The sequence below is a fragment of the Girardinichthys multiradiatus genome, chromosome 20 (genome assembly GCF_021462225.1).
Source record: "Girardinichthys multiradiatus isolate DD_20200921_A chromosome 20, DD_fGirMul_XY1, whole genome shotgun sequence".
Lineage (NCBI taxonomy): Eukaryota > Metazoa > Chordata > Actinopteri > Cyprinodontiformes > Goodeidae > Girardinichthys > Girardinichthys multiradiatus.
In genome coordinates, this window is record NC_061812.1 from 12,004,222 (window position 1) to 12,028,255 (window position 24,034).

At 38.1% G+C, this 24,034-nt stretch overlaps 1 protein-coding gene across 8 annotated transcripts in view; it reads right to left on the bottom strand.

The window, feature by feature from the left end:
- arhgef10la (Rho guanine nucleotide exchange factor (GEF) 10-like a) overlaps positions 1 to 24,034 on the bottom strand; it is a 170,397-nt gene that overhangs the window by 55,542 nt on the left and 90,821 nt on the right. For all 8 annotated transcript variants that reach the window (XM_047347199.1, XM_047347197.1, XM_047347193.1 and 5 more), the window contains 2 exons: positions 21,003 to 21,103; positions 6,359 to 6,480 (listed from right to left, as the gene is read on the bottom strand). In XM_047347199.1, coding sequence (XP_047203155.1) covers positions 6,359 to 6,480; positions 21,003 to 21,103 — 223 coding nt within the window. The remainder of the gene's footprint in view (positions 1 to 6,358; positions 6,481 to 21,002; positions 21,104 to 24,034) is intronic.

Below are 24,034 nucleotides of genomic sequence, written 5' to 3' on the forward strand. Positions count from 1 at the left end.
AGCTCTCTCTCGGACTAGCCCTAGCTTCAGTTTTGGGGTCCAACTATTCTATATTTATACAAAATGAGACCAAGAGAGTTATCTACTGCAGGTAAGTTCTTAACTGCCTCTGAACCTAAACAATGCAATTGAGGAACCAACATGTCCACACCAGTGGTATATGGCACAAAATAAATTAAAAAAGCTGAACAGAGCAAAATGGAGCCAATATTACTGACCAGCAGTGCTACGTAAATATCCTAAATTCCACTATTTTACAGAACACAGGATATTACTGTGGAGAGAGACAGAGGACTGCTATGCCTGGGTGGATGTGTGGAATGAATGAGCTTTTAGTCCATGCTGTGGCATCTATTCTGAACAAATGCACAAAGTGGTTGATATCTGCTGCTCTGAAAGGTAGCAAACAACCTTCAGGAAGAAAAAAGCAAGCAACATTGCATAAGGTATCAACCTGATGCCTGTGGCTTAAATAATTAGAATAAAAAAACAGTCTTGGGGAAGAGGAAATAAATCTTCAGAAAGATGTTGCCTTAGGCAAAGGCCACCTTTTCACATTGCCCGTTTCCTTTTTAATCCATATTTTATGACACCGTCTCATCTGTGATACGATTCACATAGCCTTCACACATAGCACTTTCATTCATTTTGGCTGTAAGAGCTCTGAGACATTATGTGCGTAAATTAGTAATTCCCTAGACAATGCTATAAATGTAGGCATGAGAACAAAATGTGTTTCCTAGTGGAAAAAGATGCCACTCAACAAGCTCATTTTGTGTGAATGCAGCCACTTTTATGTGGTAGCCGAGTGCTCAGTGCCTCTCGCTTATCACTCTATCAACGGGGAAGATGGATGACAGCGTGTAAGAGGAGCATAGCCAACATTCTCCTAAAGTACCAGCTAGACAAGTAAACAAGTGCAGACCCCAGTGACCTCGCAGAAAGCAATTCCAAAAGATACCGAGGAAACTTACAACCTGTAACAGGATTAATGGATTTCCACGTTTAATTGCACATTTTTGTTTTAAGGAAGAACAAGAGGTCAGCATTAATTAAGAATCACAATAATCTGTGCAATCTATCTAGACTAGTGAAGTGCATCAGAGTTAGGAGTATGGAGTGTGATACTCAAGACACAGACGCGATCCTTTCAGAAAAAAACAAAAAAACGAAATAAAATGGATGCAGCACATAATCCCTCAGAGTCTCAATCTGTATTTTAAAGTGAAGAAATTCTCCAAGTTATGCATGCACTCTGGCCTATCAGCCACCCCCAACTCCATCCTCACCTAATACCTTATAAACAAACAAGAAACATGCATCCGGTCCTGAAGTCTTTCTTTTGGATATATTATAACGTTTTTTAAGGCTGCAAAAAGGCTTTACTGTCTGTTGGGAATCATGTGGCCAAGAGATTCCCATCCCCTTGACATAAAATACTGTAAATATAAAGGGTGCATGTTACTCTACGAGCATGCTTGAAACAGGACAGTAAAAAGGCACTGATCTTTTTCAGAGCTTTGCTAAATAAGCTGTTTAACAGGCATACTGCGCACAAGAAAATTTGTGTGTCCTAGATAAAAACAGGTATGTAATTTAAGCCCCTTAGTTCCCAACATACTTTGTGATGCCAGTTGGTAAACAGCTTGCTGTGCTGTCAGATTACTGGCTTTCATAAATACCCCCTTTATTGGTGTGTAGACTTCGAACTAAAAAATAACTTCACTTTTGTTAAAGTATTTTAGCATCTCAAGCAAACCAGAGCAAAACTGATGACGCTCTTGTAGAATATTTTGGTGAAAAGTGTCATCTGATTCTTCATCGATATTTGCTCTGTTTATATCAACCTTAAGTGTCAGTCTTGGTAGAATGATCTGCTGCAGAATCTGGCATTAATTGTTCCATTTAACATTCGTTTCTACTGTGTAAAAATCTGTTGCCTTTTTGGCTTAAGTATTTCATTTTAATCCCTTAACAAAACCACCTCACAGCTCCCGATGGGCAAACTGCCAAACCTGCTGTTTCATCTTTCAAAATGGCAGAAAGGCCACTGAAACAGAGCGTGCCACGACTCCTTAAACATCATAATGTGGTTTGTCTATTAACTAAGACATAGTTTGATTTTCTGCATGCTTTTGTGTGTGTGTGTGTGTGTTGTGGGCAAGAGAAAAGGGGACGAGAGGAAGAGAATGAAAGTGATAAATTGAGAGGAGTCAGTCCTCCCCCGCTGTTCTCACTTCGCAGACTTGTGATAAGGTTTATCTCCGGAGCCTAACGAGTTCGCCCTGTAGCCCTCTCAAGCTCCCACCGTGCGGACCTCGATGTACAGAACTGCATGGAGCTGGCCGTGGACTGAGCTCCCTTAGGTGACCTGTGTGTGTTGTTCATACTTAGCTGTTTCAGAACAAAATTTTTGCAGGAAATGGCATTGGCCCCTTCAGCCACATCTCTTTTAATCTGGGATTTCTTTTCTTCATTCTTTCTTCTAACTGTAATTCAGACTGCCAAGAGAAGCTGCAAGAGCTGGAGAAAGAGCTTTGGCACAGAGAGGCATGTGTGTGTCTCAGAGGCAATGGCTAAGGCAAAGATGGAGACACAGAGAGGGAGAGGGGGACTGCTGCTGAGTTAAGCCCCTAATCACACTCTGCTCTGCATGAAGGACTTAAAGTCACTCCATCTAATTCTACCTTCTCTTTAGTCAGAAAAGGGGAAAGAAAAAGTGCCTACCTCTTCAGCTTTCTGATACCTAGACTTTATTCCTTCTACATATCCATTCTGTTTATATATGAAATAGCAAAGTTGCAGAAAGTACTCATTTAAATATGGCCAAATGTTTGTATTGCACACCATAGAAGAAAGAAATGAGCAACATAAAAGTACCAAAATGCGTTAAAATATTTATACTTTTTTAATCTTAGAAAAATATACAAGAAAAACAGACATATGATGAATCACATTTGCTGAGCTCTCGAGTAGTATGTTCAGGTGTTTAAATTATTTATGCGTGAAGTGGGGAATTTGAGAATATCCTCAGAGACTGCAGGGTCCCTCTGACTCGAAAGATATTAATTGATTTGGCTCAGCATCCAGTCACATGTAACAGCCTTTTGGCAGAACCTTTCTGGATGCCATCAACATCTTTAGGGAAAAACCCTCTCTACCATGTCAAAACTTGACTTTTGGGCTTCCAGCTGTTGTTTCACCTGACTTTCCCAGTCCTCCATATGGCTAGCAGAGTACAGGTTAATGCATCGGTCTTAATCACGAGCTGGAACATAGATTAACACATGGGGGTTCAGCTGCCATTAAGATAATTGCATTATCACTTTGTAACATCCTCCCCAGTAGACATGCTAAATGTGACTTCCCCTTCACGACCCAACATGTTCAGGTCCATAACCACAAAAGATGTTTCAAAACCTTCACTTTTAGCTTTAAAAACATGTTTAAAACCAGTTCTACTTAGTCCCAAAACCCTTTAACTATATATACCTTTCTTGCTCTGACCATTTAATTCATCCAAAGCTTTTAGGTCTTAAAAGCTCGCATTGATCGAAATTCTTCACGTAGCAACTTGAAGAAATGTTTTTGTGTCACCTTGTAATTCCAATAGTCTATGCATTTTTGAGTGAGATCATCAGTGAGATGGCGCATTTTTACTGGGCTTTGATTGCATTCAATAGGAAGTGAGTGTGTAAAATAGCACTCTATAATCTCTTTTGATGCAATCTTTCACTATAAGAAAAAAATCTGTCATAACTGTGGACTAATGGCTTGCTCAGAGGAGGAGTTCATGTCAGTGAAAGTCAAATTGCATTGACAGATTTATCACTGTAATCCAATTTGAAGTTCTTTGCCTCATAAACACTGTCAGTTTAGAAACTGTCGGGAATCAAAATATGCATGGCTAAAACACATTTAGATTGCTTAGATACAAGTGGCGATTTTAAATTATTATTTTACTTCATAAAACCAACAAAATAATCCAGGTTAGAACATAATTTGGTTTATCATTTGTTACAGTATTACTATCACTGCTGCTCTTCCAGTTAGATAATTAAGTAGGAGTCTACTTATCTCTTACTCATCCAGAATATAGAAAGTGGTTTTACTTCATAAATACATCATACATTAGTTAGGGTAATATAAATATGTTGCCTGTGTGTGTATGCTGACAGCATTCATTCATCTTCTATAGCGCTTTTTCCATAGTGGGTCACGGGGGAGCTGGTGCCCATCTCCGAGAGGCAGGGTACACCCTGGACAGGTCGCCAATCCATTGCAGGGCAACACAGAGACATACAGGACAACCGACCATGCACACACTCATTCACACCTAAGGGCTATGTAGAGAGTCCAATTAACCTAACGGTCATGTTTTTTTGCACTGTGGGAGGAAGCCGGAGTACCCGGTGAGAACCTACGCATGCAAAGGGAGAACATGCAAACTCCATGCAGAAAGACCCCTCCTTCTTGCTGCAAGGCAATAGTGCTACCAACTGTGCCACCGTGAGCCCCCTGAACGCTAATGGGATTATTATGAAAATAATAACACAAACACAATAACAATATGTGTTAACAAAAAAAAAATACACTCACAAGCGACTTTATAAGATACACTCGTAAAATTCCTTGCTAACACAAACAATGAATCAGACAATCGCAGGAATTAAAAAGAGCATTCAAACATGGAAGAACATTGACTTTTAACTTGGCATGGTTGTTGGCATTGGACAGCCAGGTTTAAGTAGTTCAGAAACTGTTGATTTATGGGACTTTTCACACACATCCAACTCTCATTGTTTCCAGAGAATGGTTCAAAAAAGAAAAAAAGCTCTAGAAAATAACACATGTGTGGAAAAATACATGGTCAATGTCATAGGTCAAAAGAGAATGAGCAGACTGGTTCAAGATAATTAAAAGGCAACGGCAGCTCAAATTAGACTTGTTTTAACCAAGGTATGCAAAATACAACCTCTAAACATGCTATGCATCAAACCTTGAAGTAGATGGGCTACACAGCAAAATACCACCTGAGCAGTCACGCCTGTTATGAGACAACATGAAACAGAGACTACAATTCACACATGCCCACCAAAGTTTGGACAGTAATAGATTGGAAAACATTGACTGGTCTTATGATTCTTGATTTAAGTTGCAACCTTTGAATAGTAGGATCTAATTAGCAGGAAAAATACAAATAAACATGTATCCTTTCTGCCTCGTCAGTGTTTACACTAATGGATGCTTCCTGCTTCCTTGCATGTATTCAAATAGCCTCAACAGTTACCACATCTCAGCCATTAGAGCTTTTGGGTGTGGTGGAATGAAAAAATGTCGTAACGGGTGTGCAGTTGACAAATCTGCAGCAAATGTGATAATTGATTAATTTATTGAAGTATTTTTGAACTAAATTGAAATGTATGCTGCTTCCATTAAAATATTAACTGAAATATCTTAGGAATTTGTAAGACACCTTGTTGAATCTATGCCATAAAGAATTAAGGCAGTTCTGAACTGAACCCACAAGTAGCAAGTTGCAGAATTAAAATAAAAAGTCCTCAAACTAAATTTACCAAAACAAATAACACTCAACATGTCTTAATTTTAGGCGTTGACCTGAACCTAATTAAATCTAAATTTGCATTCTCACAATTACAAGATTCCTGTTAGCAGGCTCTCAGCATGTGATGATTTAAGAAACTTGGCTTAAATCTACAGAGCCTGGAGTGAAGTAAAAAAAAAACACCACCAGAGATCTAAAGAACTTCAGTCTTCCAGTGGGTGGTGGTTTCTTTCTGTACCTTACAATGATCAGCAAGCTCAGCATGGCTACACGGACAAAAGCCAAGAAAATACAAAAAAACATTATAAGAAAGCCACAAAAAAAAAGGAAAATCAGGTTTTTGCAAAGCCGGTAAAAGGTGAACGTAAAATATTCTTGGCAAATATTTCATGAATGTACCAAAATTGACTTTTGTGGGTGTTGTGTGTCATTTTACTTGCTATACAGCTGCTCTGTTGAACATGGTAATAGAAGACTGAAATATTTTAAAAGTAATAATTAAGACAAAAAATTGCCTTTGTCTTGATTAAAGAAATGGTGCAAACATGCATCATTTCAAAATCTGGGCATTCCATTAGGCACATTGTAAAAATGTGGTCACATTTTTAAAAAAGCTCACGGTACAATAGTGGTAAAATAGTGAGCATAGCTGCCTTTCAAGCAGTTGATCTGCATTTGATTCCTGGCTATCACAGTTCCATTGCATATAGAAATATGCAGAAAATGGTACATTTCTGTTATCATCTGAGTGAGTGAGTGAATCTAGCAGTGAGTGAGTGAAAGCAGATTTACCTTTCTCTCTGCTGACTTTGTAGCAAAAACAGGCATGTGACAGGCAAGCAGTGGACATGAAAATGGTACTATTGTCTTCCCCTCATCTTCTCCGTATAACCAGCCTTGTGAATTCTCCTCTCCTGAAACAAACAAATAAATATAGTTCAGTTTCTTCCACTCATCAAACTGACTAGGCGTTTGACCTAATTGTATTGCCTATTGTTAGCATGGATCACATCCTAATAAGTTGTAAACGTTTGTTATCTATGTGAAATCCAAATCAATAGCCAAACGTTCTAAGATACATGACATTTATGTTGTTAGTATATAAAAATGATCACATAACAGCATACTCCTTGTTGTAGGATTTCTAAACCTGCACATTATCAGAACTAAAAGCCTTTGTTTGGTAGATTTGAGTTATAAGACTAAAACAATTTTGAACTTGTAGCTCTAAGCTTTACAAGAGGTGCAGCAGCGACAAGTTAATACGCTGGAAAACCTTTCAGTGATATTGGCAAATGGCGCTGTGCCGGTCCGTTGTGGTGAAGAGAGAGCTGAGCCGAAAAGCAAAGCTCTCAATTTACCGGTCGGTCTACGTTCCTACCCTCACCTATGGCCATGAACTTTGGGTCATGACCGAAAGAACGAGATCCCGGATACAAGCGGCTGAAATGAGTTTCCTCCGTAGGGTGGCCGGGGACTCCCTTAGAGATAGGGTGAGGAGTTCGGCCATCCGGGAGGGGCTCGGAGTAGATTCACTGCTCCTCCACATTGAGAGGAGCCAGTTGAGGTGGCTCGGGCATCTATACCGGATGCCTCCTGGACGCCTTCCTCGGGAAGTATTCCAGGCACGTCCCACCAGGAGGAGGCCCAGGGGACGGCCCAGGACACGCTGGAGGGACTATGTCTCTCGGCTGGCCTGGGAACGCCTTGGGCTCCCCCTGGAGGAACTGGAGGAGGTGTCTGGAGAGAGGGACGTCTGGGCGTCTCTGCTGAGTCTGCTGCCCCCGCGACCCGGTCCCGGATAAGCGGAAGACGACGAGTACGAGTACGATATTGGCAAACCATTTTCTAAATCCACATTTAAACCTTTGTTCACTTTAAATAAAGATGTTCAAATGTAAGGTCTAAATTACAACATAATGAACGAGTGAAAGTAAAGTAATTTATTGAAAGAATGTTTAACTTCTGAATGAACAAAACCGGAAGGGCTTTTAATCTGATATTCACAACCAGAAAAATCCTTGTTATGACACAATTAGCTTAGCAGAAAGAGAATTTCGGAGCTAAGTTAAGTTTATTTTGTTCTGAAGTCATCCAAAGTCATTTAATACAGCGGTTATTGGAGATAGATTCTTGTGGTCATTATTGTGAAGCTACAGCTAACATGAAGAGATTGTAATGAGTCATTAGCAACCCATCATTCACCAACGTCACCGGGTAATTATCAAGCGCTTCCTTTCAAACATGTGCAGCAGCGCATCACCTATCAGAGCTGCAGTCTGTAGTTCACATACCAGCTTCTTTTTACTCTTCATTACATGAAATAAAAACTGTTCATAAGACCTATGTCTAAGACCAGGGCCCGTATTCACAAAGTATTCTTACACTAAAAGTAGTTCCTAGTGATGTCACTCTGAGAATAACCATAGAATTTCTTGAATTCTAAGATTTATTCTTAGAATTTTCTCTCGGTAAGATAAAAGTTATTCGCAAAGCATTGTAGGCCTTAAGAGAGCTCCTAACGTGAGGAAATGTTAAGACTAGTGAGGAGGACTTTTAGTGAGCCAAAGAGTGTCTTAAGCAGAGAAGATGGCGGAGAGAAAGGAGGGATATTCTCCGAACAATTTTCGTTGTCCGTTGAGCTAACCCCTCCCTCCTACTTCCCTATTTCTAAGGGGATTGCTCAATCCAGCCCTCCATCCAACGGGTCCGGACTTCCCTAAACCTGGAAGGTCTTACTAAGCAGGTTTACTGGAAAATCTGTTTAAGCTGGTGTTGGGAAATGACACACCTAATCTCTAACAGCCTGCATCCAAAAGTCTTGCCCTTCTTCAACTGGTGGTCTGGACGACCGAGTAGCCCACAGCAGTCATCCACTCCTCGACAGTCACTTCTGTTAACGGCTGCTCATTTCCTATTTTACAACTTCCATTTGGTACAGGTCCTTCTCAAAATATTAGCATATTGTGATAAAGTTCATTATTTTCCATAATGTCATGATGAAAATTTAACATTCATATATTTTAGATTCATTGCACACTAACTGAAATATTTCAGGTCTTTTATTGTCTTAATACGGATGATTGTGGCATACAGCTCATGAAAACCCAAAATTCCTATCTCACAAAATTAGCATATTTCATACGACCAATAAAAGAAAACGTCAACCTTCAAATAATCATGTACAGTTATGCACTCAATACTTGGTCGGGAATCCTTTTGCAGAAATGACTGCTTCAATGGAGGCAATCAGCCTGTGGCACTGCTGAGGTCTTATGGAGGCCCAGGATGCTACGATAGCGGCCTTTAGCTCATCCAGAGTGTTGGGTCTTGAGTCTCTCAACGTTCTCTTCACAATATCCCACAGGTTCTCTATGGGGTTCAGGTCAGGAGAGTTGGCAGGCCAATTGAGCACAGTGATACCATGGTCAGTAAACCATTTACCAGTGGTTTTGGCACTGTGAGCAGGTGCCAGGTTGTGCTGAAAAATGAAATCTTCATCTCCATAAAGATTTTCACCAGATGGAAGCATGAAGTGCTCCAAAATCTCCTGATAGCTAGCTGCATTGACCCTGCCCTTGATAAAACATAGTGGACCAACACCAGCAGCTGACACGGCACCCCAGACCATCACTGACTGTGGGTACTTGACACTGGACTTCTGGCATTTTGGCATTTCTTTCTCCCCAGTCTTCCTCCAGACTCTGGCACCTTGATTTCCGAATGACATGCAGAATTTGCTTTCATCCGAAAAAAGTACTTTGGACCACTGAGCAACAGTCCAGTGCTGCTTCTCTGTAGCCCAGGTCAGGCGCTTCTGCCGCTGTTTCTGGTTCAAAAGTGGCTTGACCTGGGGAATGCGGCACCTGTAGCCCATTTCCTGCACACGCCTGTGCACGGTGGCTCTGGATGTTTCTACTCCAGACTCAGTCCACTGCTTCCGCAGGTCACCCAAGGTCTGGAATCGGCCCTTCTCCACAATCTTCCTCAGGGTCCGGTCACCTCTTCTCGTTGTGCAGCGTTTTCTGCCACACTTTTTCCTTCCCACAGACTTCCCACTGAGGTGCCTTGATACAGCACTCTGGGAACAGCCTATTTGTTCAGAAATGTCTTTCTGTGTCTTACCCTCTTGCTTGAGGGTGTCAATAGTGGCCTTCTGGACAGCAGTCAGGTTGGCAGTCTTACCCATGATTGGGATTTTGAGTGATGAACCAGGCTGGGAGTTTTAAAGGCCTCAGGAATCTTTTGCAGGTGTTTAGAGTTAACTCGTTGATTCAGATGATTAGGTTCATAGCTCGTTTAGAGACCCTTTTAACGATATGCTAATTTTGTGAGATAGGAATTTTGGATTTTCATGAGCTGTATGCCAAAATCATCCGTATTAAGACAATAAAAGACCTGAAATATTTCAGTTAGTGTGCAATAAATCTAAAATATATGAATGTTGAATTTTTATCATGACATTATGGAAAATAATGAACTTTATAACAATATGCTAATACTTTGAGAAGGACCTGTATATGGGTTAGGTTGATTTTAGTGGCTCGGCACGAGCCCCAAATGCATTGTTTTAACAAGTTTGGCTTAAGGCAACCTATAAAAACCTCCTAAAATCATTTGGAACCAGGCAACAAGACTTTTTACCACCAACGAAAAACCCAAAAATAAGGTGACTCAAATAATTGACTGTCCACAATAAATCTAGAATTTTATATGCTTTCTTTAATTAGTAATGCTTTTGCAGGGGTCAGTAACAGCTTAAACAACTTAATAATTTGAATAATAGAAATAAATCAATCAACTTAACCTATATTTCCCTAATGCTGAAACTGGTAAGGCTGAAGAGGCTTTGGAGACGGAGGCTCACCATGGATCTGAATGGAATGATTTCTTTAGTAGGCAACTAGTGATTTTCTACTTGGCTGAAAGGCCAATCTTCAGTTTTCTTCCTCTAAGTGAACAGGCGCTGATGCTCAAGGTTTTGATGGTCAAGTCGGAAAAAATTATATATTTTTTGTTTATTAAAAAAACAAAAAAAAAACAGAAACTTTGTTGGCATATGTTTCAAAAGTCGGGAGCTTCCAGAGGCTGAATAGTTGAAGGAAAACGTTGAGGTGTAATTGAGGTTGGTTCAGGACTTCCAGTAGCTTGAAACTTAGAACAATCAGTTGTTGACTGACCAAGTTCACTTCAGTTGTCTTGGTAAAAATGCAACAGATTCTCAATTTTGAGTTGCAGCTCTTCTCAGGGCACACAGGTTTATCCTCTTTATAATGCAGAATTTGTCAGCGGGGCTGCGTCTCCGGTCTTCTGATTCATCTGTAGCTTCTTTCTCCGTCCAATCTAGTTCACTGGTCTTCTGCGAGGAAACAACCCTGTTTCTTTCTTTGGCACAGATTTTATATTGCAGATAGCCTCACTGCTCATCCCGTTGCCGGGCAAGCTTTCCCATCATTGAGTTACGTGGTCACCGTGACTTTTCGGTGCTGTCTCCCAGTCTCCGTAGACAGAGTCGTAAACAGCCCACAGCTGGATCCCTGTGTTATGACTTTTGCCTGTTTTTCGACCTTCACGACTCCCGCTCCCATCATGGTGCCATGAGTTTTGCCTGTTTTTCGAACTTCAGACTGACAAAAAACAGTGTGCACCTGACTTCTTGTTTCTCGCTCCCATCCTTGTTATGACTTGAGCTTGCTCGTTGACCTTCCATCCATGCCCTGTTCCCATGAAGCTGGCTCTCCTCTGCTGTATATATCATTGATGTAATTATGAGGGTTTAATTAATTTCTGCATGGATACATGGAAAGATCTCACTTCATTTTGACTCAATGAACAACAGTGAGTTAATAAAACACTACTGGCTCGATCACACAGGGATCCACCACCTTAATAGTCAAGTAAATGAGCACATAAACTTCTATAACAATCATGCAATTATTAATATAGAAATAAGATTAACCTTATAATCCACTTAGAGGAAATGAAATAGTTTCAGTGGCAGGACAGATTAAAAGTTCACATCTAGTAAGGTAATATTAGGGGCGAGAAAGAAATTATAGAAACAATAATAAATAATTATGAATAGAAAGTGAAGAAAATTACACACAACATTCATTCATTCATTCATTTATCTTGTATACCACTTAATCCATAGTGGGTCACGGGGGGGCTGATGCCCATCTCCAGCAGTCTAGGGGGCGAGAAGCAGGGTACACCCCGGACAGGTCGCCAATCCATCGCAGGGTCACAGAGACATACAGGACAAACAACCATGCACACACTAACGGCAATTTAGAGAGACCAATTAACCTAACAGTCACGTTTTTGTGGACGTCCTGGGAGGAAGCCGAAGTGTGCGGTGAAAACCCACGCATGCACGAAGAGAACATGCAAACTCCATGCAGACAGACCCCTAGCCGGGAGTTAAACCCGGAACCTTCTCGCTGCAAGGCAACAGTGCTACCAACTGCCCCCTGACCGCATTTGGACATAAAATCACAACACAAACACAAAAACAATATGTGTTACCAAGATAAATACAGTGCTACCAACAGTGCCACCGTGCAGCCCACAATATAGTACAGAATTATTTAATCTTGTCTAGATTCATTTTATCGTGTTTACAGACTGTAAAATACATAAAAAAAATATAAAATCTTAACAAGATACAGTACAATAAACAAGATACAGTACAATAATCTAAGCACTATATACATAGATGAAAGATGTAAATGGGGTGAGTAAGTATTTGCTATACATCATTGTATAGCTGACATCATTGTACATGATGTCAGCCGCCTAAAACTAAATAGTCATCTACAACACTCCCCTGTCTGTAGAATTCTATGTTTTTGCTTATTTATATTTACTGAAAAAAATTATGTTAATAGAATGTAACCCTTACAACACAGGGATTGCATTTTATTCCTGCATTTGTATATCCTGCTTCCTGAATATATCTTGACATTTAAGGATATAATAATGTATTGGATTATTTTCTTACTGTTTCTGTAACTCAAGTTATTTGCACAAACTTAGCTCATTTAAATAAGGTATTTTTATGATGTAGTGATATGTTCACTTCTACATTAACAATGCGGTTTGACTAGGCTCTTCTGATGATACGTTTGACAATGATCCGCAAAAGCATTTAATGTCCTTTTGCGAAATACAAATAAGATGGTCATGCAGGGACCAGATTTTAAATTATTTTACGCTTAGCAACCCCCATTTTAAAAATGGGGGTTGCTAAGCGTAAAATAATTTAGTTCTTTTGATTTACAGCTATCCTCAGTGGTGCAGTCTATGTTAAGTAAATTACTTTAAAGAACAAGTGAGATGTTCTAACAGTCTCCCAAAAACCATCCACCAATATACAGAGAGGTTTGAGGTCACATATCTAAAAGAGTAGTGCATTAAGACCTGGAACATTCTCTAACCATGTGGGCGGTCATAATCATATACCACACAAGGTTTATATGGGTTAATTGAGGGCAGACTGCAGCAGAAGTGACGCCAAGGCCAGTGGGCTCTTTTACCGCAGAGTAATTATCAACTTTCTTCATTAGCTTAAATAAAATGTATGTTCAGATATACTGACTGTGTAGAATCTGTTAAAATGAACATGGAGCACACAAAGGGAAAGGAGCTTTGAAATAAACTCTACATAAACTTAAATCAAGATAATTAAGATTAATGTTTACTGTATTGCAGGGAGCAGAGTAAAAATGAAATAAATGAGAAACACACACTTTAACTGCTAGAAAATAACAGAAAATATGGACACACCACCCAGTCTCTTGCAAGTATATGCAGGAAATAAAACATTAATTTGCAAATTTATTTTCATTAGTTAGATTTATAAATATAAGAAATCAATCAAAAACTGCTGCTTGATTGCTTTCTCTTAGGATAAATATTTTTCAATAGACACATTTGTTTTTTTATTCAAAACTAACTTAAAACAACTCGTAACCTTAAAACTTTGCAAGTTTTGAGGTTAATATCTTCTTTAGGGTAATTTTCACAGTCAACTGCACTGATATTTTATTTACTTATGAATTTTTTGTAATAACAATAATATAGTCACTTCTGTTTACTGTTGGATTAATTACCAATACAATTAGTGTGTGTGTGTGGGGTGGGGGGGGGGGGGGGGGGGGGGGGGTATGTCTGCACGCGCAGAGGGAGAATGCAGACATCATACAGCAGCACACTGTCTACGGAAGTAATAATGGATTTCTGCATCTGTGTTATTCCTAAGTTGTTGAGCAAGGGGAGCCAACAATATTATCACCACATTATAACAAGATGAAGAAAGGTATGAAGAAAGAGAGTACAACTAATTACAATGGCCTTTTATGGAGCGGTGACTTCTACTTCTGTAGAGAAGTACATAGTCAGAGCCAGGACAATGACATTAAAAGTTGGATGAAATGTTACATGACCGGTCAGGCTGTGGACGCTTCGAAAACATTCGGATACATATCTGATTTAGTGCTACGTATTAAAATGACACAATTCAGATTTTTTTGGAGGTGAAAAATTCGGAATTGGGTTATTCTTGGACCAAGGAAATGTTTGATATGGGTCAGATATGGGCAAAAAAGTCGGATTTGGGCCACATTTCCCTGCAGTGTGAATGTAGCCTAACTTTTGCCAGAAAGAGCAAAAAAAAAGTCCAGAAAAGCAGAACAATTCTGGAGTGTGCATTTTAAGGATCTAAGATAAGATATATTCTTATAAAAATTACAGTAAAAACCATTTCACTGCAAATTCAGATGTTCCTATTTTAGAAAATGGAGAATCAACCCAGTTAAAGAATATAACCATTCATAAAACAGGGTTAAGGAAGACAGTTGTCACAATCTAAACTTAATAAACTTAGTAATCATATCATCACTGAAAAGAGTTTTGAATGTTTCCATGGTTTTGGTATTGGTTCGTTTTTTGATTCGTATGGATCTGAAGCTAATAATTTTAATTTAAAAATTGTACAAACTGAAACTTTGGGCCTAATGAATCGCCACATGTCTTGTAAAGGTCCTGGGATTGAACACTTAGAGAGAGGGAAGACTCAGTCTCTAAGTTTTGTTATTCCAATCATTCCTCTGTTTCAAGTCTTTTGCTGATTAATTTGATTAATTTGCAGAGCATGGTGCTATATCAGCCCTGGTGACACAAAGGGCAAAGATATAGCCTAATTAAATACAGCAGCGTAATTGATATTTCCCATGGATTAATGCAAGTGTGGGATCTGTTAATTAAATCCGTGATAATGTTTACTCATCATAAACATTTCCCATGTTTGAGCATAGCAAGATACGGAGATAATCTTTGCAGTCTGACAGATTAATTTCAGAGCAAACAGAACATGCTTTCAGTGGACTTTAAAGCTCACTTTCTTTAATGTTTATTTTAAAGGTGTTCAAAAGAGCATATTCCATATTCCTTATGAAGTGGACAATATTAAAAGATAAGATTAACACATTAGGTATGGGCTCATTTTCTTTAAAAGACAGCATGTGAATCTGTGTGCTGTTAAGAATTAAATCTTCTGGTGCAGCAGGTTAGATTTTGTATCCCTTTCCCTGTCTGCTGTGCAGTAAACATTGGCAAAGCATAGGCTTTCACACAGTAGAATCAGAAAGTGTGTTAAAATGTGTGTCAGTTCCTCTAAATCACACTCCACTCATACTGATACACATATAAGGAAAGAAAAAAACTGTTCGGCAAACTTAGCAGTGTATCCGCAGGCAACGGCCTCCTGCTTGCTCTTTCTACCCTACAGCGGGACTGAGGGACTGATTGCTTGTCTCAATCATCCTTTTAGTCCCACTCCCCCGTCACTAACCACCCCTTCCTCCTCTCCACATGTTCACTGAGACACACAAAACACACAATCATGCACGCTTTAAACATCCCCCTCTCTTTGCCCTCTTTCATTCTTCTCATTCTGCATCCTGCGCCTCAGCAACAATCTCTCATGATTTTACGGGCTTTTCTACTTGTGTGAGCCATCAAAGTCTGACACCTTAACCCTTTCTGAAAGAGCTGAGGCTGAATGGTAGAAAACAATTAATTCTGCACTGAGGAAGCCCATTAATTAGGCAATTCTTCTGGCCATTTCATGAAAACCCCTCAGAAACAGCAGGGCTCCAAATAGACTTAAAAAATGCAGCAGCACACAAGGTTTCTAATAGGCCCAGCGGGTCCTGGCGAAGAAGCACTATGGGGTAGTTCTCATTTTCTTTTTCAAGGCCTTATAACTACTGTGCATGCCTTCATAAAGTGACAAATGCTGTTTATGGGAGAGCATCATATTAGGCTTGGTTTCTATATCATATTGCCTAAAGCTACCATCCACTAACAAGGTCTTTTACAGGCCTAACTAATAATAAAGGATGGATAAATGCCATTAAAAGCTCCTGATATGCACAGATGTGGCAAAGAGAACTCTTCAAAATCTAGAAGAGCAATGTAGGCTATGTTCCCGCTAATTAGGGGTAACAAGATAAACACTAGTGTGGAGATGGGTCGGGGGAAAATGAGCTTTGCGATATTTAATTCACTCACTAAATCATGCATGATAACATTTGCCGCTTGTGTTGTCCAACATTCAGGGACATTCCAGAGCAAGACAGCCATTCCAGACTAAACAGCATCATGGTTCGGTGAATTTAAAACGCTGATTCAATTGTAGGTCTCCCTCTAAACAGAGGACAGACCAGCCTACAACTGCAACAACAAGGGAGCCACGGTGACGCTACACCATCCGTGAAATTAAATCAACAACTCCTTCATAGTAATTACCTTTGGTGGATTGGGAAGGCAAAGTATTGTTGTAAAACAATTAACATGTAATTGTCATCCTGACCAGGTTGGTGGTGATATCGATTCCCAAGAGAGTGAATGAAAACCATCTTGCCACCTGCTTTTATTAGATTTGTTTTTATTTAAGTGATGGGTAAAGCAGTAGATTTTCACAGGGCCAAAAAGGATGTTATTCATAAACAAATGTGTGATTAAGATCTACTCATCCTACATTTTCTACTATAAGATTAACAAGAATAATGTAATTAATTTTTATCTATAATGCATAAAAAAATATTATAACATAACATTGATTATTTGACTTTGCAAGACATAAACATATTACATTTCAAATTAAGGTAATTAAAAGCTGTGCATTAATTGTTCACAACTGTGGTGACAACAAGATACTTTAATTTATATTAATGTTCTTGATTTATATATATTAATGGATTTTCTGACCTTTTTAAAATAATCAGAAGATTTTCATGTATTTCTCAGGATTAGAATATATGTAGAATCAATGTAAAGATTAACACTTCAACGGAAGAGTAAATGAATTAAAGATTATTCGCTAACGGTTCAGGCGTGGTAACGGTTCCGAATGCAGGAGTTGTTGTCGTAGATCTAAAGTTGACTCTTCAGCCTTGAGAAAAATTGTGTGGTTAACAAGGCGCTTCCTCAGATTGGAAGTATTCCAGCCGCTGGCACTTCGCTTCACAAATATTGCAGTGAGCGTAATCTGCGACGCATTTTGAAAAGTGGAGCCATACTTTCTATCAGCCATGCTTTGTTGAGGTACCGAAACATGCTACTGTTTGATTTTACGTGAATAGGTACTCGGTAGTACCGACAGAATTCGGTCGGTACAAATAAAAGGACCGATTCGGTACCCATCCCTAAATGACATTATGGTTTTACATATAAACAATATTTACAGTTGGGACAAAACTATTTTAAAGCTTTCTGGATAACTAAATCAAACAAAATAAGATTTGTAATGGTAAAGACATTTTTAAGAATGGACTTTGTACAAATAGGTTATTTAATTTAAAATGTTTGAAGCATTTCTTGACTTAAATCCAGAAAGAATGAACAGTGTTTTATGCTGCTTTATTTTGCTAGGAGATTTAGGTTGCCTTTGTGTTTTACATAATACACTGTGTAAGCATAATGGTAACTTTTAACTCTGAGTTAAAAATATAATGTTTCACAAAAAAAACTCATTTTTCCAGAGTTTCTCTTCTGTTCTGTTCTGTTTCTGTTCTCTTAAATCCAGCTATATAAGATACAGTATAACTTAGCACTGGAAAGTTTTTATTTTCAGAAACATGGCTGCATATCAATGATATGCAAGTAACTTCTACTGTTTGAAAAAAAGAGGGAGATGAGGGAGTTTGCAAAAATATACCCAGCATCTGAGAAATAGAACAACCAACTCTCATGAGTCATGCAAAACACATTACAAATTCAGTCTTTGTAAATAAATAATGGTATTCTGACATGGAAACATGAATTTAGCTAAACTCTCAGACATAAATAGAACATTATTAAAGAAATTGACACAAATTTAGAGACATGCTGTCAATCACTGAGAGTAGAGATGGGTTAATGAAGTTGGGAAACTGTATGTTTTCTGTCTGCAGTTCCACTGTTCAAATGTGTGTCCTGTCAATGGTATTACAAAATCCTCTAATTGCTTGATGTCTTAGCTGCAGGAAGCTTGTAGATCGTGCTCCAGACTGATTTCTTTGCTCTCACTCTACTATGTTGAAGTTCTGTAAAGCATTTAAACGCAAGAGCAATCAAATCTTATTTTTCTTGTTGTTTTAGTGGTGGACAGGGTTAATTTGCTCTGGATAAATGTGTCAACCTAATATGTGTCAATAAAAAAATTAAATAAGATTAAAAAAAACATTATAAAACATACAAATGTATCGTCTAAAACAAGAACTAGAAGCACAGAGGTAATAGGATTGCATGACAAATGCAGACACCTGCTTAAAGCGAATTGAATAAATATAATAGAAAGAAGCAGCATTTACATTTTATTGGTATTTTATCCAACGTGTTGACTGCCAGTGTGTTTTCCACAACCATAAAATGCAATAAACAGAGAAAATTCAATACATGTTTATTTGCTATCTTCTCTCGAAGTGAACACCAAATAAATTTTGCTTACTGAATTAATTCAGACTCACTTAGTAAGAAGGTAAACATTCCAACCCAGTTTCCTTGCTTTACTTTTTATCCTTGCTATTTTTTATTATCTATGGTGTACACAAATAAATTATTGTTACAACACGTGTTTCTTGTTAGTGAGACAGAAATAGATCATTTGCTTTATCTGGTTTTGAATATCACCGATGTCCACACGGCTGCCAAAAAGGAGGGGAGTTGCATGCAATAACTAAGCAGCTTTCCTCATCACTACGCCTGCTGCATTGCTGATAAAGGTGTGAGCAACAAGGAAAGGCTGGCGATGCTGCGCTTCACTGCAGCTCCAGCTTCCTCTGCTCCTCGACTGACGTCTTTGATGTCACACTGTCAAGTGGAATAGGAGGGTCTACAGATATGTTACAAGACACATACACCTCCACACCCCAAATTCTTTACTCAGAGGTGGCTAGAGTAGCCAAAACCTAGACTCAAATAAGAGTAGCATTACTTTAGTGTATTTTGCTCAAGTAGAAATAAAAATCAGTCATCCAAAAAAAATGACTCAAGTAAGAATAAAAAGTATTTTGTAAAACGATTACTCAATTACTGAGTAACTATTCGATCATAACATCTGATTTATTTTGAAAAACACAATTTAATCAGACAGAAAAAAATACAAAGTTGTGTGTAAATTCTGGTATTTTAGAGAAATAAATAAAAAAAACTAGAAAACTCATAATTACAAAATTACAAATTTAGGCAGAAGATACATTTCCAAATCTAATTTTGTTCACAACGTAAAGCTTTTAACAAAAAAATAAACCAACATCTGCAGTAGGTAATGTGGTCAATGTTGGAAGGGTGCAGAGTATTTCCACTGACAATATCTGCTGTTTACTGTAACTTTATTTGACTTCCAAATGGCTCAGCAGGCTCAACCGATAAAAAATAACATTAGAACAATCAAGCTTGGGTAGAAACAAGAACTCTTTATTTAGCATTGATTTTAAGTGTGTCTTTTTCTGATGCATCTTAGGATGCATCTTCACTGAATGTTTGTTCTTCTTTCAGTGAAGGTGGGTAAAGTAGCCAGAAATTATAGTCAAGTAAGACTAGCGTTACTTCAAAATAACACTACTCAACTAGAAGTAATATGGTGCAGTAAAACTACTTCTAGAAGCAGATTCTTTTTGTGAATGCAACCAACTACAAACAAAAAAGAGTGAAACTAAATGCAAAAAATATTTTAGTGAGTAAAAAAAAAGGAAAATCAAGAATAGATACAGGCATCTTTCAAAGACTTATGTACAAATTGTTTTAACTTTTGTTTTTAATATGCAAATCTACACCCATTTTCAACATATAGTCTAACAACCAAACATCAGATAATCTAAGAAACCTTTGTTATTAAATCATAAATATATACATTTATGAATTTGTCTAGTAGGATGTTTGATAAGCTGTTCTTTTGTCAAGCCACCTTCAAAGCTTTCATACAGCCACTCAACAGTGCACTGTTTAAAGAAAATGCTCTTGCATCTAAAGCAGCATCAAGAAACCTATCTGCATGGTTAATTTATTTATTGCTGAACATGAGGATCAAGTGTGCAGAAAGAAGTTTGAGAAAGATAAAAAATGCATTGTAAACATATGCTAAAGAATAGTTGACAGAGGAAGGATGCAAAAAGGGGACAGAGGTGCTGGGCAGGTTAAATATGCATGTAGTTGTGGCCACAAAAAACATAAATGTAGTACTATATGTACTGTCTGTAGTATTTGTTTCTAACCCCTGGATCACAACAAACATTAATGAACCCCTGATGAAGACTCCATGGTCATACTGGTTTCAGCAGGGCAAGGGTTAGAGGACAGAGGTTAGAAAAATAAAAAATGAAACAGGTCTTCTGCTCCCTGCTGAGTCTGGTCTGGGGATTTGCTTGTTGTTATTTTGCCAGCACTGAAGGTTGACCGCTGAGAGGTCTCCATAACAAGATGTTCAGAATGGAATTTAAAAAAAGCCTCACAAAGTGAAGAAATGCAGAACTGCAAGAAGTTGGAAAAATACTACTTTTTCCATAACTTTAAATCCTTTTGTCCTTTAGTGGAATTTGCTTTCATAATGAGTGATGCAAGTTTTTATAAAACACAGATGGACGAGTGTAAGAGAACTAATTAATGACATTATATATGGTTTAGTTTCCCTCAGTATATAACCTTTTAATGACCTAGTTGGTATTTTTTTCTCTCTGATTACTTAAGCAGCAACAACAGTCGTGCACTTACTTGACAGTGTGAAGCAAACAATGATAATGTTTCTGAGCCTCGGGCGAATGCACTGTTAGTGCTTTCATTGCATTTCATCATCCAATTCAAGAAGAAATGACACAGTGATCTGCCTTGTGAGTGTGTGTGTGTGGGTCTGAATGTGTGTGTGTGAGCCTGTAAGTATGTCATGTGTGCTTACGTAGTGCAATCTTGGCCAAGTGCAGTCGGTTGACCCAGGAGATCTTACTAAGGGGGTTGGGGGTGTTGAAGACCACCATGAAACTAACTGGACGGCCAGACCTACAGGAGAACACACATGCGCAGACAAACAAAGACTCAGACTGAGATGCATGCAAACATCAATCAATATTAACCTTTAAACATATTTATTGAAAAGCAACACATGTAGAAAGATGTCCACCTGTGTTGCAACTTGATTTTGCTGTCTGCAGGAATCAGACAAATTAATAAACTGTTGCTCAGAACCAAAACTTAAGAAAATGTTTTAAAACAAACTAATCCAAAAACAAATGATAGAAATTCTTAGTTGAATATGATGAACATAATTTTTTTTTTAACAGTCATTCAACAACTAGAGATTTAAAAGCAGATGAGACATTCACTGCAATTCAAACTTGTATATTTGCTGCTAATAGGTAAGTTGTATAATAATAGATAAAGTTTTCTTTAAAAGACACCAGTGGCAGAGTGACAACTTTCAGTACCTTTGGTAATCTGTTCATAATGACTGAACTTTGTTTCACATGTCCCTTTAGAACCACAAACTCCACTGAATTTTATTGGGATTTTATGTAATAGACCAATGGAAAATATAGCACAATGGAAGTAAAAGGAAAATGAAATATGGTGAAACCATTTTTTATTTTTTTTACAAATAAAATGTTTTTAAAGTGTGGCATGCATTTGTATTTAGCGTCTTTTAATACAAATAAAATATATTTGCCTTCAGAAGTCAATTAATTATTAAATAATGTCTTTCTGTGCAAATTAATCTTTGAATAAATACAGTTTTTCGGTGAAGGACTCAGAGGTTTGTTGGAGAACATTAGTAAACAACAAGCATCATGAAGAAAAGAAACACACCAGACAGATCAGCAATAAAGTTGTGGACAAACTTAAAGCAGAGCTAGTTTATAAAACAATATTAAAGGCTTTGAATAGCTCATAAAGCACTGTTCTACCCATCATCCAAAGGTGGGAGTATGCCTCAACTGCAAACCAACCAAGAGATGGCCATCCACCTAAACTGAGAGGCCTGCCAAGGAGTTAATTAAAATAAGAATCAGCCCAACATAGAGACGACCATGGTAGCACATGAGGAGCTACAAAGATCCACAGCTCAGGTGGGAGAATGTCGACAGAACGACTACTTGCCAAGCGCTCTACACATTGGCAGAAAGCCATTCTTGAGACAAAATCACAAGAAGTCCCATTTGCTGTTTCCCAGAAGCAATGTAAGGAACATAGCAAACACAGGGAAGAAGTTGCCATGTTCAGATAAAACAAAAATTAAATCTGTTGGCTTACATTCAAAACACTGTGTGGCAGAAACACACCATATACTAACCTGAACACACCATCCCCTGGTAAAAAAATGGTATTGAGTAGCATAATGCTGTGGGGAGCCTTTTCTAAAGCAGGTCATGAAAATTGGCAAATGTTAATGGGAAGATGGACAGAACCAAAATCAGAGCAAAACTGGAAGATAACCTCTTAAAGACTGCAACAAACGTGAGACTGGAGCAGGGCTTAACCTTCCAGCAGAAGAGCAACCCTAAACATGTTGCTAGAGCTCAACCAAAAACAGTAAAGTACACAGAATTAGATGTCGATGTGTATTCGATGACAGACTAAATGCAAGAACAACATAGTCAAGAAGCCCTGACAAGAGAAGACTGTTTCATTTGATGGATATTTAAGTTTCATACAGGAGGTTCTTATGTCAGAGCAGCTTTTCGCTTGGTTGAAGAACTGCAGCAGTTCAACTCCGTGTAAAGGAGCTTTATACTTTCAGCCTCCACATAAATATTCAAAGCATGCGCTGATGATCACATAGCCTGGTCACAGTAAATCGCTTATAGGTGGGCACAAGCACTCAAAGAAGCAAAAAAGCCACTAATGTGTGGGCTTTGCTGGCACAACCAGTGGCAGGCTCTGATCCGTTACAGCCTCTTGGAGCCAAATCAAGCTTTGGCACAGTTGGAGACCAGAGCTCAGATGTGTGAAAGAAAGAACAAAAGCAGAACTAAAGAATTTCAAAATGATAGACTCCACAACTAATGAAATGAACCTCACCAAAGCACATTCACATACATTTACAATCAAATGTGATTGTTTTACCTAGAAAGTCGTTTTTCTCAAATCATTTAAATTTGGATTTTCTTCAGAAAAAGTGTACATTTAATCCTAACCAGACTTTCACCTAGACTATACAAAAACAAGAGTATGAATGCCGAAAATTTAATTGGAAGCAATCAGTTTATTTTCCTTTGATATGACGAATGGATGAATGATGAATTTACTATAAAACTATTGGAATCCATTGTAAAGCTATTGAATTAAAACCAACTGCATTTTCAAACCTTCACAGGAGGACGAAGACGCAATGAAGGAGATCGTCTTCTAATAAAAGATCCAGGGTTGACAAATGTCAACATGTCGTTGAGCATGACTGTGCTTGCTCAGATTATTAGTGCATGATCAGAAAGAAAAAACTATTTTATATTATATAGATCGCAATAATATGAAAGAGGCACAATACAATGTTTGTGGATGAAAACCAATCATATAGTGTTTCAAACATGCAACAAATAATTTAGGTAAGGTAGGTGCTATATCAGTGTGCACCATTTACAATATTTTGATTGAAGTGCCTTTAAAACTTGTAGGATGCGAGCATTTGATATCCTGAACACATAATTTAAAGGGAATGAATAGCCAATATCTTAAAAGATCTTGATCAAATTTTGTCATTGATGCTATTTAAATGAAAGTGCTTGAAGTTTTATTAAATAAGTGAAATATTTACCAAAGAGATGTCCCTTGTGTCATACATAACTGCTAATTTTCTATTTTTATTGCACACATATATAAATATAAAAAACAAATAGCTCCCTCTGTTTTACATAACTTTATTTGCTAAGGGCCTTTTAACATGTCAAAATTCTACATGAACAAATGTATTTGTATTTTGCCTTTGTCACTGTATGC